This window comes from Geospiza fortis, unplaced genomic scaffold (assembly GCF_000277835.1).
Source record: "Geospiza fortis unplaced genomic scaffold, GeoFor_1.0 scaffold138, whole genome shotgun sequence".
NCBI classification, from domain to species: domain Eukaryota; kingdom Metazoa; phylum Chordata; class Aves; order Passeriformes; family Thraupidae; genus Geospiza; species Geospiza fortis.
The window spans coordinates 3,320,951-3,339,437 of record NW_005054307.1 but is presented as its reverse complement, the minus strand read 5'-3'; the positions used below and the strand labels follow the sequence as shown (position 1 = coordinate 3,339,437).

Here is an 18,487-nt window from a genome sequence, read left to right as displayed (position 1 = left end):
ATGAAAGTTTTGCTGTTATAAATAGCTTCTCCTCACAAAATAAAAATACACCAAAAAACCCCAGCCCATGCTCCTAAATAAAACAACTGTGTGTCGATAAGGACTGTATTTATGTGCAGCCTGTGCAGTTTGTATTTTGGACATGATGTCCCTGGAGGTTTGGGCATACATACCACTCTCCTTCTTGTCTCAGGTGCACCCATGTCTATGAGGAAAATGATGTGGCTTTGTCTTTGGGGTTTTGCTCTGCCCCCAAGTGATCACATCACAACTAAAAGAGCACATGCTTTTTGACTCACTAGTTTTATCCAACTCATTTTTCAAATTTCTAAATGGCTTTTTCAAGCATTGTTTTCCAGGGGATTAGCTAGCCTTGTTGCATCTCCTTGACAATTAAAAAAATCACCCTTATAAAACGGAATTATTTCATATTCAAGTGGTACAAGTTTTATTTCATGAAGTTGTGTGTATTTTCAATGTAAGGAAATACAGCTAAAATTTTTTTGACCAAACACTTAGTGCTTCCTGTTAGCTCTTCAGAACCAAAAGACACCATCAATGCAGTTTTTATTTCCACAATAATATTAACAGAAGTTAGATTAAGATTGCTTGGTTACACAGTAGTGCTCTCCATTGCTATGCCTGAGTTAAGCTCAGGCCTTCTGCTCTGCAGCAATGCAAAGTCTTGCTGCCATGTGGACAAGTTATTCAAGACTAATCAATATCAGAACATTTTCCCTTCATTACCTTAATCAACCTAATGAAACATTATAACTGATAATAACTGACATAACTGAAATAACTGATCTATTAAAGATTAATGGAACAATAGATTTGACCTGACATATCCTATGATACAATAATATCAATGAGAAGAATTCAGACTTTAGTACTGCTAAATAGGTTAGTTTCCTCTCTCCTTGGTTTATTTCCATTGGTAAATGTAAGAGGCTTAGGTTTTTTTCAGGTTGGCTTCTTTTAAAATAGTAACATCTCCTTGAAAAAAAGACTGTCAATGTCTTGTATACAGATTTATTTGTTTTTGTCAAAGCAAGGAACTCTGCTAATGAGGTCATTCCTATTATGCACCTACTGACCTCTGACTCAGGCTTTCTGAATTCTCTCTGGACAGATTATTTCTAAGTATGCAAGGGACTTGGCATCTCAGATTCAACTTTTTGTGGTAATACCTCAGCCAAGACACCTGAAGAGGACAGTTTTAATACCTTCATTTCTGGAGCTGCAATGTAATTTGTGGAAGAAAATGAGAGACCTATTTTAAATCTAGACTTAGAAACTGTGAGGAAAAAAAATAATCATGCCAGAGTAAACCCAAACCTTTCCAATATATATCCAATCCTGAAATAAAACAATCAAGCCTAAATCTCATCAGAATTGGAAAATACTCACTTTCTCTCACATTTGCTCATAGCTTCACTGCATGAAGTATTAGTTCTATTGAGTATGATTAAGATTATCTGTACTGAGCTATGTCTCTTTCCCAACTCGAATTACATAAAACTGGTGAGATTTCATGAAGTTTCTCAAATGTACTTTGCTCCAAAACCCTCCCTGAGCTCACATGAGCATTCATATTCCTAAACTGTTGACGGTGACTGTCTGATATTTGCTTATTGCTATCACTCTGCATGCTACAAAATGCCCTCTGGCAATTTCAGGAGTGGTTAGCTAAAATGAGTAAATGATAACATATTTGGAAAGATGCTATTTTTTAAAAGAGGACCAGAAAAGTTTAATTTTCTATTTTTTATTGTTGAATAAAGTACTTGGAGTAAAGACCATTTTATTGCAGGCATCAAATATAATATCAAAATACAAATAATAGTAAATACTAGTAGGACTAATCGGATCTAATGTAAGTATTTCTAATTTCTAGCCCAAATATTATTTAATCTGCATATTAGAAATACTTTTATAAATCTCAACTTGAAATACCTTATGGATTATGCATGTAAAGATATTACTTTCAATTCTGCAATTAAAAACATCAAAAAAACCCTTTAGAAATGAGGAAGAATCAAAAAACCCTTTAGAAATAAATGACCACATTAATACACAAGTATATTAGTATATTTAGCCCTATGTGACTTAAGAGACACTGAAGATGATAACCAATTGCCCTCTTTCATATTAATAATATTTTGGACAAGCAACATATCTCTTATGTGAAAGTATTTTGTTAATTTTTTAATCTAAATATTTAGTAGGACTAAAAATATTTACTGACATCTGATTATATGATGGACTTTATGAAGTATTTTTTATTAAATAACTTATATTTTATGTCATTCTTGCATGTAAGTTTTTTCCCACCTCTAAAAACACGGTCCATCATAAAAGCAAATATTGCTCATAGAGACTTAGAGCAGGCCTATGTTAAATATCAGTAATATGGTTAGCATTTGACTAACATGAATTAGTATAAATATGGATGTCAGAAAAGCATTAGCATACCTATACCAATTATTTTCCTACAATTTGTGCTTTGTCTGCAAATTTTAAGAAGCCTTTACTATTTGCATTCTTCAGTGCTATCCTTTCATTCCTCTGTCAAGAGAATTACTGGTTAAGACACCACCATTTAATATATTGGCTTGCATCTTTGCAGCAAACTGGCAGTCACATTTCAAATAGCTTCTGTGAATTTTAACAGGTAGAATGACTAAAAGGAAATCTGCAATATATGATTTCTCTAAATATATTGATGGAGTAGTGAGAGGGCTAGGTGTTTACTTATGTATCTTCCTTTGTTTTCAGTGAGAGTACATGTCTGCCTTCTTAAATGAACAGTCAAGGGTTTTTCTGGTCTTCCTAGGTATACAAAAATATAAATGCCAGACCCCGCAGCAGTACTTAGCACTAAGAACTGCTCATTGCATGACTTCACCTGGCCCAAAAGGCTGCAGAAACCAGGTCCTTCCTCGTCCTGTCTGGTTACTGGAAGGCTGGGTAGGGTTCACAGCTCGACTGGTTTTCACATCTCCCTTTTTGTCCTCCATGGTGGGGATGACCACCACCGGGATGAGAGTGCACTGCTGGAGTGTGCCATCGGAGGACATCACTTCAGTGTATCCGTCTTCACAACTGCATGTCCTAGTCTGCAGGGAACAAGTGTTTTACAAGGTGTAGTGGAAAAACAAGGTTTTCTGTGAGCCATAAAGCATAGCAACATGGATGACTGGAAGATAAGACTGTTTTGATGGCTGCTAGCCAGAAGAGAACCGCTTTGTATATTTTTATGCAAGTTCATACCATATCAACTATGTAATATCTAATTGAAAGGTAGAAAATGGTGCGAGGTGGGTCTTATCAAATTTGTGACTTGTAAAATCACTGAAAATACTTTTTGTTGGTATAATCTTTGTAATCAAGACATGTGTGGGAAGGCCTCCTGGGGGTGTTCTATGCTCCAATGCAGTAGCACATACCTCACTGCAGTAAGCGTGGGGTTGGCTGCACGGTGGGTTACATGACCTGTCAGCATCTGGTTGGCGCATCACTAAACAGCCCCCTGTAGGACAGAAAATCATATTTTCACATGGTAATACCTCACCACTGATGAAATTACTTGTTGCATTATATAATGGATGACAATCTTGTTGCTAATTTGAATGTAAGAGTCCTTTTATTCCAGGGTGAAGCATAATTGGAAACAAGTGTTTTCTTATATGTAGAGTAAGGATACAGCAAATGTATTTAATTCCATGCACATTTTAGAGAACTAATATTTGGCAATGGAGCCTTTTGTTTTCCCCTTTTTTGGATTGCCCAAAAAACCAATTTAAATGCTTTGTTGTACTCAAGGGAACAGATTTGGTTCTACAGGGCCCTCCTTATGACTTACATATCTGTGGTCACAATAGAAACAAAACCACCTTTTTATTTATATCTTTTCCTGTTGAACTAAAAACAAGTTGCTCATCCTGTTTATGAAAGGATACCTGTTTTCTGCTGCTACTGGGTCACTTTTACACATGCCTTTATGAATCAAGGCTTCATGTTAGTCTGAGATTTTGCGAAGGAAAGCAGATTTATCAGTAAAGCATGTACTGAATATTACAATACTGATGATATTGTGGGTTTCAGTTTTTTCCCTTTTTATACAGGCCTAGTTTTCATTTCTACAGCTTTATATATAGTGCAGTTATTGTTATGGACCAGTACACACCATCAGGATTTCCCTATCACTTCAGCCAGAATGATTTTAAAATACATTTAGAATCAGTTTGAATTTACTTGTTTCCTTTTAGCTTATAGAAGAGGGATATGAATCACATTGTTTAAAATTTCTACTGCTACAGGACAACTTATCATGCATCTCCCAAATTAATACCATTTTTATACTGGTGTGATGTGATGATGAAATCCTGATAGCTGAGGTTGGTCACAACCATAGCAGATGCAGTTAGTTGTGGTTACGCAGATCCAAGTGTTAACAGGATGGCTGGTGAAGAACAAAGAAAACCCTGCTGGTTGCCATAAGTTTTCCCCACCCCCAGAAAAGAAAATCATACATCCTAGCATACAAATCACATGCCTGTGGGAATCTATGTAATAAAATATCAGTCATCCAAGGAAGCAGAAGGAAAGAGTTGCCTCATCGCCCATGGGAAATAACACCTTCAAGTAAAAAAGAACTATTCAGCACAGTGATATTATGCAAGCAACTAAATAGAAAAAGACCTTAAAATACCAACAGAACTCACAATAATTATTTAATAATGTCTGAATTAAAATACACTATGTTGAATCCAAATGTGCAAGAATAAGGCTGACAAGACACAGTAATAGAAGATATGGGTTGCTTCTGAATCAAAATAGGTGATCTCAATTTAAATAAATCATGTATGTGCGTCTATCACATGAATGAGCTCATAAATACTGTAGTTTATACAAAACACTTTTAGAAAATGTACAAATGCAAATTAAAATCTGGTTCACTACTGTATAGTTAATGTAGAGAAGTTCCCTCTACATTATATATTAGTACAATAGAAGTACTGTGTTTGAAAACTATCATAAAATCCATTAAAACTATATTTTTGCATTTAACAGAAATATATGAAAAATATAGTTTTGTGTTGCATGGAGCCCAGTGATTGCATGTTCTGGAATATTCCTTCCTTTGAAATCAGAAAATTATCACAGATTAAAAGACATATACAAATAAGCTTTGAAGAAAAAGTGATACAATATAGGTCTCAGGTTTGTCTGCCTTGGAGGTCCCATTATGAAAAATCTGCCAATAATACAGAGCCATACTCTTGTCTTTCCTAACATTTATCACAAGGCTGTATTCAATCACATCAGAATAAATTATTATTTTCATGTGACTGTGATTTATGAATATACTCTGATTTTAACATCTCAGAGTCGTAATCTCCAAGATGCTATTTACTCCAAATCCTATAGGACCTTTCATAGATAATGTCCTATATTAATCTCAATAAGAATTCTCTCTTATAGTTTTACTTACCATAGAAAGATCTTAGCTAAGCAGGAAGCAATCAAGGTGCATGAATAATGACCTGTTGCAATTCTTGTGAACAAGATGTGTTTTAATAGTCCTACACAAGGTTGCAAGAGACTTTGAGCTATTATTTCAACACCTTGTAAAAATAACACAAATATTTTATTTCTACTGTCACAACAGACAGTAGTGGTGGACTCCACCATGAATAAGTATTGTGGTGGCAATAAATAACAGCCCCTCTGCTGTGACTGACCTGACAACAGCTGGCATTGAGGATATTTTTACAGTCTCTGGGATTCTTTTACTATCACTTGGTCTGACACAAAAATTATGTAAATAAATGCATAAGTCTTTGCCAACATATAAATCCATATAAATAGACTCATATGAAAGTTTTCTTCTGAGATCTCAGTAGTTCCTAATCCATGTCTTTTGTGCTTTGGCTTGCATAAAAAGTCACAACATCCCATAGCAGTCCATTATGTATCCTGATACAGATTTATGGCATCAAAGTAAATAAATAAACTCATATTAGCACATTTATTAAAATGTTATATTTTGTAACATATATGGATGATACTATCAAACTGTGCAACTTTCTCTGCCTTTGTATAGGTATTGAAATGACCTGCAATACATAAAAAGTTTATTTGTTGTAGGGCTTGAAACCCTACATTTAGAAGTGTAAAGATGCCTATGGTAATAAAAAAACCCAACCATATACAATGTAAAACATTTCAGGTCCACTACATGAGATAATATTTATATTTACCAAAAGCATTACATGCTGCATGATTCTAGAAAACAAACAACATCTTTAATATGCAAAAATATGATTTTGATTCATATCCAGGAAGGTTGGGGGGGGGTTTCTGTTTGTTGGGAAACACATTATCCACCTGTTTTCCAGGCTTTTTTGTGTATATAAAATGAGTAGTTACCTGTGACATTTAACCCATCTGACCTTTGGCACCACACAGTTCGAGAAGACCCCTTCCATGGGCTAGCCATCCACTTGTACTCGTAGCACTGCCCATCTGCACAGAGAACATTCACATTTCAAGACATTTAATGACAAGGTTTTAGACTACCACGGGGAGCAGCCACGCTCATCAGCTGACCATACTCATTTTGTGGCCACACTCATTATGATTAATGACTTGTACAGCTGTTAAGTATGCCCCTTTCTCCTTCATCCAGCACTGAACCACACACATGGATCTCCCAGGGTCTCCTGCACTTACTGGACACATGGAGAATAGACCAGCTGTGTCTGAGACACTAACTAGGATTATGAGCAAGGCTAATGCAGTAAATGGGTACAAGAAATGTTTCCAATAAGCTCATAATGGTTGTGGCCCATCTGTTGTGCAAAACTCATTTAGGGGTCAGGTTCCTTTCCTGGTAACACTGAGCTTCAGCCAGTGCTCCAGTGCTTGGTGAAGTGGCTAGGGCTGCATCTAGCTTCATGTCTCAGCTCTTCTGTGCACATCTCATATGGTCTGGGATATCTGGAACATGGAGTCCTTCTGCACCTTAGCTCTCTATCATAAATATAAAATTCCTTTTTGTCTGATCCAGCCTCTGAATGGCCAAGTTGATACAGGAAACTACTTTTCTTAGACAATTTGTCTACTAGCAGTAGTAAGCATGGCTGAGATATTTTAATGATATTGTCATGCAATCAACAATTCAAAGAGTAGAAAGGAATCTAAATCTGGTTATGAATCAAAACTCAGAGATTTCTTTTTGTTAATGTTACTAAGTGTATAGGGAAACCCTTTGTCCCATATAAAAAGAAATGTCATTATTAAAAAGAATCATTTTAGAGGGTAGCACATGATAGTTACACTTGAAAGTTTTTCTCTTTATGGTTGATCTATGGAAAACAACAATTTAAGTGTATTTCTGTTTATCAAATTTGCATTTGCCTAAAATTGCTACCATGAACAGAAAGAAAACAAAATTATGGTTTTTCTGTATTTTTTCTTACAGGAACCAGCTTTAAGTATATTTTGGTGCTTACCATTGCATGGTCTTGTTTCCAAAGCCTGTTCTGGACAAAGATGTTGATTCTCTAAGTCCTGAACGATCACTGCTCTAGATCGGACTTGTACTCCTCCAAAACCAAGATCCTCACCATTAAAACAGGTTAGCTGGCAAAGGCTCCATTCTGACCACTCTCTCAAGTAACAGTCCCCTGTCAAAGAGCAGTTTTAGAAGATGAATGACCATTGTATGCGAAGTTTTTTACACTGAATATGCCTTTAAAATGTCCAAGTACGGTTTCTGAATTTTTCTTCTTTTTAGTTCCTTTCGTTCCTCTTTTTAAACTTGACTCATAAGGTAGAAATCATAAGAGTTTGATACTCTCTGAATGTCTGTGTCATAGAAAATATTATAAAGATTGTACAAGGGCCCATTTGTTCTAAAGCAGTTTTAGTTTCTTGTAGCATTCCCATGAGATCACCCTCATTATAAATCTCTTTGCAATGCTCTACCCACTGTCTAGATTTTTGTACATTTTAATATATTGTGCATTTTATGTCTTATGGTAAATTTACATAATTTTTTAAATTCCTCTTTGGTCTTAGAAAACATTGTCTAGTATTAAGAAGATAAATTATTGCTTATCTTTCTCTAAATAGACATAGAAGCAACTGATGGAAAATCCTTTACAAGAAAGGGAAATGGGAACACAATTAAAATGTCTGTTCCTGCTATTTCATGTTAGGCTAATAGACCTGTAGAATTCTATAGTGTAAAACTGAAAAATAAAATTATACTAATGACGCTAATTAGCACAATCAGCTACAGAACATTTAAGGAAGATCTGAGGCACAACACAAAGAAACCATTTTGGTAAAACTGCAGTTGAAAATGGGACTAGACTGTGCACAAACTCATAAATAAACCTCTTAGTTCTCATTATTTCAGAGAGAAAGCCATTAAAAATTCATGCTACCTTGCATTATACTGATGACAGATATAATCAGCACTGTGTTGACCGGATGCCTGATTAATGAAGGAATTTTATTTGCCAACCTTAGGAAAGCATGCAAAGAAATGAATAATTGACGAACTGATGTATACATAATAGGAAAACAAGTAGTGATTTTTGGAAACATTAGCTGGAGCGTATCATTAGCACATCCCCACAGGGCAGTTATTCTTGCTGGCTAAATGTGATATTGTTGAAGAACAGGTCCCTGCTCAGCAAAATTTTTAAAGCAATCAGTAAGCTGCTATATTTTTTATAAAATTCATTAATATGAAAACATAACTACAGTCTCTGTATTCTTCCAGTTTCCATTTAAGAAGTAAAAGTACATGAAAATTATGCAATTGGAATGCAATGTACAAAGCAGTGATGGAAATCTCTCGATTTCTTATTAATTTCTATCTATTGAGACAACTTTACCTTCAGTCCAATCTGAAATAAACTGGGGAAAAAACTCTGGGAAAGAGGAGAGTTCCAAGAGAATGAAAATAGAGTACTGGTATGAAACGACAGCTACATTAGAACTGAAGGAGTTTATCACCTCTTCTCAAGATTCATCATTAATAGCTATTGAAAAACAGCAATATACTTCAAATTCTACAAGAAAGTGTTTGGAATGAACTGGAGTGTTTTTACTGGAAATTAAATGGCTCTTATATGCTCTTAATCCTTCTCATTATGAACATCATGGACCTGATCAATCAAAACAGCTCCTTTAGATTCAGTTCACAAAGGCAATGATAGAGCATGTCACATCCAGAGAGCTAAACAACTAGAGGCATTCATGTTTTCTCAGAGATCAAAAACTTAGTTTCATTTGGAATAAAACCTCTAAAGGAAACAACAAGACATCTTAGCTTATCTACCTTAGACACCCATAAAAGGCATCAAGTCTTTAGCCACTGGTAAAAGTATTAATAAAGCTGTTGCATAGTCTACACACTTAACACTAATATTAATCTGTAAACCAACACCCTTTCTTATAGAGTTAAATACAGGCTTTATTTCAATGGATTTTGTGAAAAAAATATATATGTCTTAGATACAATCTATGACAGAGAGCTCATGTCTTTTATAAATTTAAAATCTAGTATTTTTTCTAATTGATTGATTATCATGAAGCCACTCCTAAAAAGTAATTCTGTTGGTCATTTGATAGACAAATCCAATCAGTAAAGCAGATGAAAAAGATTTTATTGCCTGTGGCTAATGCTAGGCCCCAGTAGCTATAATGACACCCAAGCAATCTTGAAATGCAACATCTATTTGAACAGCTTTGTTACCTGGACAAGGGAAAGTGCAGGTTTCCTCAAGTATTATCTTCTTGTCACCATCTATAATAGGCTCTATTTCTCCACAGAATTCCTCATCTACTACTTTGCCAACATCTTCAATGGATCCATCATAAACCACACAGGAGATGTTCCTCACTCGTGTTCCCTCTCCACATTGAGCATCCTACAGAAGGAGAACATATATTGATTAATACTGAACAGAAGAAAGTGTCAAAAGACTAGATCTGAGTTACATGTCATTCTATCCCCTATTATTTTTCTTAACTACTTATTCACTCCAATAAGGAGAAAAAGGAGACAAAAAAAAAAGAGAAGACATGGTTCATTACTTCTGAAACAAAAAAAAATACCCAACCCAAAATTTCTGGTCTCTGGTAACTTAAATTACAGAGCTAATTATGTCTTTGAATTGCAAAGAGAGCAGTATGCCAAGTGAAGATCTCTTCTAATATGTGAATATATTTCTGATTATATTCTTTTACAATAGAAGTATTTAAATTATTAGCAAAGATGCTGCTCAGGTACCAAAGTTTACATTTATACTCTGAATATCTGTAAGACACTGTTGCATCTATTGATAAATATGAAATCTAAGGAAAAAAACTAAACTTATTTTTTGTGTAAGAGAGGTAGAAACAAATTGTTTAAAGAGTTAATAAGGAGGTATCCAGGCATATCACAAATATGCCTGGATCCACACTTCCCATAACTTCTAAGTCCCATATGGCTTTTACCTCTACTTTGCATGTAGACCATTGACCATATTGCCATCGATAACAAGGTTTTACTGGACAGGGTTTGAATTGCTCCATCTGAGAAGGACAAGGTCTCCCATCACCCTGAAATGGCTGATTTATGGTTCTTCTTCTGATCATTTTTCCTGTAACAAAAACCAGCAATATAACTAATAACAAAATGGTTAGACTGATTTATTCCTCAAGATGGTTCTATTTTGCTGAAAAGCATTGTGTTTGAATAAAGCATTTTTTTCCAGATTTGACAAATTGAAGTATAAAGCTGATCTGTTATCTCTTGTCTGTTATGTGGATTCATATTTTCCAAGTCAGACACTTTATATTCTGTCATTTGTTTGTAGTGTAAGAAGCGCAGGAGGATGCCTGATTAGGATTGCTCCTGTAACAGCAAACAAAAGCAGTAATTTCCTAGTTCAGAAGCTTGAAGAAAAATATTCTTTATGAATGTGACAACATGTTTTTCCATTTCAGTGGAGACTCCTGCTCCTCATCTGGGGCTTGCTGCTAGAAGAGGCCAGCAAGCTGCGCTCTTCCCTCAGTTAACACAGAAATATGCAACCCATAATTGTCTGATTCCCACATATGCTACCCAGGTTCACTGAGATACAGGTTCTATTTCAAATACTTATATAAACTGAAGGAGAAAGTCTCAGTCTTTAAAATATGCCAAAGGCATGTACTGACCTGTAAGGCCACATGTTTGAGAGCACTCAGACCAAGCAGACCAGTCAGAGAGTTGACAGTTCACAGGACATTCCACCACACAGGACATATTCATTTGCCATGTCTTTTCCAAACCAAGCTGAAAGAAAATGTGAAATGGTTAGCACAAAACTCGAGGCCTGTATCATCAGTGCAAGGTAAAAAAGTAAAGTGACTAAGACATTTAAAATTCTCACTTCAAGACAGTCCTAATGGCTATACTGCTCTTCATATACATGCACAAATCCCATTTTCATCAATCATTTTCTAAATGAGAACCTATAAATGGAGGGCTTAATCTCTGCACTATTACTTTTTACAACAGATGAAGGCCAAAATCATTTATGAAGTATTTTGAAAGAGGAATGCAAAAATATTGAACAGCTCTTAATAAGTGAATTGAAGTGATACTAGAAGCCAAGTTCAAAACCAGCAAAAGGAGGAGGATGAACATGTGCTAGATATTTAAAAGATGTTGCAGATGCTGAAAGTTTACAGGAGCTCAAGAGAGACTGAACAAGTTAATGGAAGAGAAATCTGAAGGTTTAAACCCATAGAAAACCCATCAGGCAAATGCAGTTCAGGAGCTGAAAACAGGTGGAAGCTGTGAAAGGAATAGGTTGATACTCTTGTATGTCTGTGCTTCTTACTCTTCCTGGGGCATCTGCTTATGTCCCTCTTGTTTTCTTCCTAATGTGCTATATAATTGCATGATTTCTATTCTATTCTATTCTATTCTATTCTATTCTATTCTATTCTATTCTATTCTATTCTAATCATGCTATCCATACAAAGATATTGACATGACACTGACAATGATTAAAAAAAAAAATACATCTGTGCATTTTTTTCTGAAAAACTTTGCAAAAAAACAGAATCCTCTAACATCTGTAAAGTAAAAGCTTCATTTTCTGGAGGGGTCTGAGTGAAGGGGACAGAGAAATTAGTCTCAAGACTCAAGTTTTCCCAAAAATATATTCTGTTCTCAGTTTCCCCCCAGGTATGATTCAGCCTAACGCCCCACCCCAGAGAACGAATTTTTATAATGGAAGGAAGTTTTATAATGATGCTCAAGACATGGCACAAGAACTACATGCTCCTTTGGTCTGATCCTGGACAGCCATTTCTATGTTCTTATAAAATCACACACTGCAGATTTTCCCTATCCATGCAAGGAAAGAGATATTCTCACTAACACACATGAGAATATATGATGCAAAATTAAATGTGACTGATGGCAAAAATATTAGCGTAATAACACCTGCATCCTGCACAGCTGAATTAAACAGGGTGTATGATCTAAAGTGTGAAAGAAAATCAGTCCTGCCAACATGAACAGATCTACAGCTTTTCAGCACAAAGGACTGTCCTCTTCACTGGACCTCACCAGTAGATCCTGATCATCATTGACGCATTTCAGAATCCTAGGCAGTTGTGAATATCTTTAACTAGAAAAAATCTCCACCTAGTTAAAAAAAAAAGCAAACTAGACATTTCAAAACCTATTAATTTTAATGACTGTAAAAGTTAATGATACAAAACCAGCATTTAAGACTTTAAAAAGGAGATAAACCCACTCTTTCCTTCTAAACACAAGCATAGAGCAATAATTAGGCACAACATTAACATGCCATCCATAAATAAACTACCACAAGTACTGAAAATATCTCCTCATGATAGACTCACCAAGCTTTAAATTTGCATTTACAGTACCATTTATTGAGACAGATGAGGGTTTAGACCTCTGTTTGCTTTTATACATCAAAGAATGAGTTCTCGGCTTTTCTCAGAGGTTCAGTATAGCCTTGATTATACAGCTATCACACACAGACAACACCTGAAACCTTTGGATAATCTGGAATTTGGATGATTAGGAAGCTAGAGAGCCCTCTTTGAAGTCCATATTTGGGTCAAACCTTCTGAGCAAAGGCTTTACAGCCTGCTGAATTTATTTCTGCCAATTATAGAAACATGACCGCTCTCTTCAAGACTGGTCTTCTCAGCTGGACTTTAGCAGCTCAAGAGGGAAAAGCCCAAGAAAGATATTAACAGTGAAGAGGAGAAAGCAGAAGGCCAGATTACCCACAGTGACCTCCTATTTGCATGTCTTAGATACTGAAGTGCTGCTTAAATAGATCTGGGGAACAACCGACAGGTTGCAGTTCAATAGTATTCACACATTCTCATCCCTCTCCTTCCTTGAACTGATGAATCACAGTTCAACTTGAAGAGCTCAGAAAATATTTGAAAAAGTGTTCATTAGCTCCCTGACCCTAAAGCTTTTGTTCTGGATGAGCTGTGGTTTCTGACTCAACAACGTTAAGTACTGAAAGCCACCCCCGTGCGCTCTGTGCTTCTGGTCACACATGCCAGGGGCAGCAGGCTGTCACACCAGCATGCTCCTTAAATCCTGTGATCCACAAGAAGTATCTGTACTTATTTATGGGAATGTTTGGCACCAAAGATTAAACTCTGCTGCTGGAGATTAATCATGTAATCTGACAAGCAAACTATTCACAAATAAACCAGCTTAATTGCAGACACAACTGCTGGTTTCTAGGCTTTTCTCATCTTTAATTAATGGTAAATGAATGAAAATAAGTCTATAAAAAGGAATATGAACAGGATCAGCTTGCTTTAGGTGATTTGATTTTTAAATATTCAAAGAAAGAGAAGTCACGTTCTTGTCATAAGTAGAAACCAAGTAATCCAGGTATTACTATGCTTTGAGAGTTTGAAGAGAACTACATTAACATAACCAGGACTTGGAAATAAGCTCTGGAAATTGTTTTATCTTGGCAGTAATCAGGATGACTGGCTACCTTCTTTAGCTGGTCAACTCACATAAACACAAGATCATACGGACACATAAGGAAACCAGAACACAGGGGCTCAGATGGAATGTTAGTATTTAACTCTGCTGATGCTCATACCTGGAGATGGTTATAGACAAAATTCAGCATCAAGGGTTTTTTTTATATATGGCTTTATTGCTTTCTTGAACTACATATTTTACAGAAGCTCACTACAATAATGAGTCTTAATTTCTTAGGGATCAGTGTAGGTTTATCTATTATGAGCTCTCTTCTTTGCATATAATAATAAGAAACATAATTCAGTATATGTATCTACACATAAAGTAAGCAAATCTTTACTCATGCATCTAGTACAAAGTTTTATGATGGCCCAGAAAAAATTAATTGACTAGATCATTATAAAATTACTTCACATTTCTCCTATTCATTAAATTTTCCAACCACATGCACCTTATTTTGAACTTCACTTAATATTTCTGTACTGCACTTATAATGTGAAAACACAGTGGAAACCCCCACTGTGAATGATCATTAGCAAGAAGTGTGTAGTATGAATTTGCATTTTGATAATTTCTTTAATACTCTCCTCTTGTGACCTGCAAGGTCACAGAGTTGGCTTTCACATCTTTAGAGTGAAGGGTCTGTTAGGATCTGAACAGCTTGGCTTTCCTGCTAATCAGGTTAACAGGTTTTACTCCTCAGTTATTGGATCAGCCTTTGACCTTGTTGGACCGCTGCTTACACATCCATAATTCAACAAATAGTCTTAACTGTGTGACTAGGGAGTGGATCAGAGCTTTCTACAAGATGTATCTCTATATGATCTGTTGATAAATCCAGGACATCACTGCAGTGATGTCTGTTGGCCAGTCATTTACAGCAAGTAGCTCTTGAGATATTATATTCTTGCCCTCATTATTCTTCTGAATAATAAATTTCCATTTCTTAAATGCAGAAAAACTCCAGAGGTTTTCTGAAATGAGATTTCAGTGTAAAATGTAATCAGTCCTAAATGTTGTTTAAAATCTTTGCTTAACAGGAATAATTTCTTGGTTTTATAGTAGAAGAAATATATTTTCCCATAAAATCAAATAAATCATATTTCTTTCTGTTGAAATATTTATTTGGATGGATATTTTACATCATGTGTGGGTATTAATTACTCAATATTGCAACCTCTTAGAAATGACAGACATTCCTTTTCTAACACACTAAAACATTATAAAAGCATTAGTGCACTGCCTTATTAACTTCACAGCAACTTGCTAGTATGACTTAGGGTAGTCATACCCTGAGTTTTTTCTTGAGACCTAATTTTGGTGTCTGTCCCATTCCTGGAAGTGTTCACAAGGCCAGGCTGGAGGAGGCTTTCAGCAAACTGCTAGAGTGAAAGGTGACCCTGCCCACAGAAGGGGCTTTGATCTTTAGGGGGATGATCTTTAAGAACCCTTCCAACCCTAACCATTTTATGATTCTGTGAAATTATTAGACTTTATCAGAAACCCAAGAACTATGAGGGAAGGAGGAACATGGGACAGATGTAAGTCTCAGCCAAAACTCTCTGCCTTTGATAAGAACTTATTGATTCAGGAATCCAGGATGTTGGAGGAGATAGGAGAAGTTTAAATAGGTCAGATACACCATTACAAAATTATAGCTCAAAATAAATTATGGGTTTCCTGATTCCCTTCACTTCTGATGAGACTCTTTTCTATGGGCACATCCTGAGAGCAGATAGTTGTCAGGAGGGTCCCACAGAAAAGCTGTTGGTGCCGAAACTGCTATGGGGCCTTTCCCCCTTCGTTCCCCATTGCCAGTTATTTTATTTCTGATGTGATGGTGGTGGGGGAATGGCAGCTGAAAGAAGTGCAGTTACTTTCCATTAGAAATGCATGTAGGATTGCCCTTAAAGTAGTACTGGGGCTTTTTTTGGTTGTTTTGGTTTTCATGGTTTTTTCCATACTACAGACTCCATGCAATTGAAAGCACTAGGATCAATGCACAAAATTTCAGGAAACCAGTGCTGTCAAACTGGAGGTTAGTTTGAACATTTGTAAAATGGCTCTTTCAAACTTAAGGGCTCCTGTCTGCTTGCTAGTTCTCCTTATACACTCCTACTTAATATTACATTCATGCTGCACATTTTTTCACACTAGCTTGGCTATTTTTTGCATCACACAGCTGGATACAAGAAGTTAGCATTCAGCCCAGCTGCAGAATGACACGTGAGAAATATTTTCCAACACATTGAGTAAATGATTAATACTGGCAGGTGTCCAAGACTCCGTGCAGAAGTTGTATCAAATTAGAGTTATGATTAGTATTCTGATTGAGATTTATTACCTTTATTCTACTTTATTAATTATTGTTTCTAAGTAATTTCCTTCAGGACATAATAATTAGCATATGTTCACAGAGGCACTTAAAAGTAACCAAAAGAAATAGTATAAAAATCATTTGATGGCTCGGTTCATTTCAGAGGTACTTAACAATCCATGAATAGTGTTGCAAAACATCTGGTGAAGATGCCATACAGCTCAGTTGGCTCAGTATTAATTAGCACAATTAGAAGGGAGCTTTCTCACAGGTACCCACTCACCTCTTCACAGTATTTCAGGTCAACTGATTTGCCATCACTGCGAACGCAATCGAGCATCCGCGTTTTGATACCGCTGCCACAGACAGCCTTCTCGCTGAGCTGACACGTGCTCCAGTCTGCAAAGGAGGAATTCATTAGCATTGCAGACTTTCAGATAGAATTCATAATGATCCAGTCTCCCACCTAATTCTGATGGCCTAAAGCAACCCTCACAAGGAACTTTTACATATGCAAAGGCTCGCGGAGCCCAGCTGCTACACATTTTTGGAAACAGTGACCTTACTGCAAACGTCATTGCCATGGTACCTTCCTGAAAAGTGCATATTTGGTTTTGTCTGCATGGATTTTGAGTAAATCACAAAATTATATGAGAAATACTTTTCCTGGAGTTACAGTATGCACATTTCACACACAAACTCAATTTAATATTTTATCAAACAGCCTGAGTCAGCTTTCCGTACAAGTTCCGCAGCTGCATCTGGGTAAGAATGGAAAGCAGAAAAATCCATCCTGTAAGGTGAATGGAAATGATCTGTAAGATGTGATCCCAGGCTGTCACTATAACACAAATACCTGTCACATTGTAGTCATAGTGGTAGCAGTTCTTGTTCAAAGTGCAGGCTTCTGTCTCAGTGGCAGCAGGACAAGGCTTTCCATCATCTGGTTGTCTAAGGCATTCTGCTGACCTTTCACGGACACTACTTCCATTGCATGGCTTGAAGGTAAGATTGGAAACAGCTTAAATATTTTGACACCCTGATAGCTCTCTATGCAGCAATACAACAACCTTTTAAATAATCCCTTCACAAAACACAAGTGTAAAATAACAGGTTCCTGCTATTGTATAAGAGAAACCCTTTTCTTTAACCTAACTTGGTAACACCATTCTATTTTCCTAACCAATGCATATTTCACTATTAGTATTTTGGAACTATTTCACTCATAAACAGGATATTGAGATGCTAACTTTCCAAATGTTATAATGTAGTGCACCAAAACCTCTCAGAGGTCCTGAAGCACTTTTCTTTTTGGTGGTGGTTCTTTTTTTTTTGTTTGGTTTTTGTTGTTGTTGTTGGGTTTTTTTGTTGGTTTTTTTTTTTTTTTTTTTTTTTGACATTTCTTTTCGAAATTCCTGTCAGGAAGGAATGGGAGAGGAGACTCAAAATTACTTTTCTATACTCAGTCTTGATCTGCAGACTCACTCGTATCAGGATAGTGACATTTTCAGTTCAGTGACTGTGCTGCTATGCAGAGCCTCAGAGCTAGGCTAAAAGACAAACTCACATGCCACTGCCAAAGCTATTCCACCACACAGAAAGCACCCCACACTGGGAAGAGCGACCACTGGGGACATTTTAGTCTGTGTTCTGGAAGAATTTAGTTTAATGGAAAGTACTGTCACATTTCGTTTGCAGCCTACACAAAACAACCCTAAAGATGACACTATATATAGATATTTACAGGTGTAATAAGTTCAGCATCTTTGCAAAACACATCATACATACACTTTTAAGGTATCCTCCCAAAACTATAAATGTGGCACTTCGATATACTGCTTACCAAAGAGCACTGAGACCACGACCCCCATTCAGACATAACACAGTCCTCAGGACATGGCAGTGTGCATTTTCTAGCACCGAGTGGCATATCTTCAGGATCACACAGATAGTCTTCTACTGTGTCAGAAGGACCATCCACAGTGTTTAGCATGCACCTAGGAAAAAAGAACTGCACATCAACTTCACTTGCCATGGATTTTGTATGGTATGTGTTCTAGAGTATTCTGAGGCATTTTAACATTTTGTCAGCACATAAATGAAATAGG

General features: G+C 36.3%; 1 protein-coding gene across 2 annotated transcripts in view; it reads right to left on the bottom strand.

Annotated features, from left to right (window-relative positions):
• The window catches only part of THSD7A (thrombospondin type 1 domain containing 7A), a 190,082-nt gene that overhangs the window by 6,347 nt on the left and 165,248 nt on the right, over positions 1 to 18,487 (bottom strand). The window contains exons 17-26 of one of the 2 annotated variants that reach the window (XM_031066748.1): positions 18,223 to 18,376; positions 17,236 to 17,377; positions 16,663 to 16,778; positions 11,230 to 11,347; positions 10,525 to 10,670; positions 9,779 to 9,953; positions 7,521 to 7,694; positions 6,436 to 6,531; positions 3,450 to 3,532; positions 2,909 to 3,119 (exon numbers count right to left, since the gene is read on the bottom strand). In XM_031066748.1, coding sequence (XP_030922608.1) covers positions 2,909 to 3,119; positions 3,450 to 3,532; positions 6,436 to 6,531; positions 7,521 to 7,694; positions 9,779 to 9,953; positions 10,525 to 10,670; positions 11,230 to 11,347; positions 16,663 to 16,778; positions 17,236 to 17,377; positions 18,223 to 18,376 — 1,415 coding nt within the window. Of the gene's footprint in view, positions 1 to 2,908; positions 3,120 to 3,449; positions 3,533 to 5,500; positions 6,532 to 7,520; positions 7,695 to 9,778; positions 9,954 to 10,524; positions 10,671 to 11,229; positions 11,348 to 16,662; positions 16,779 to 17,235; positions 17,378 to 18,222; positions 18,377 to 18,487 lie in introns of those variants that run through there. The other variant, XM_031066747.1, reaches the window with a different exon arrangement.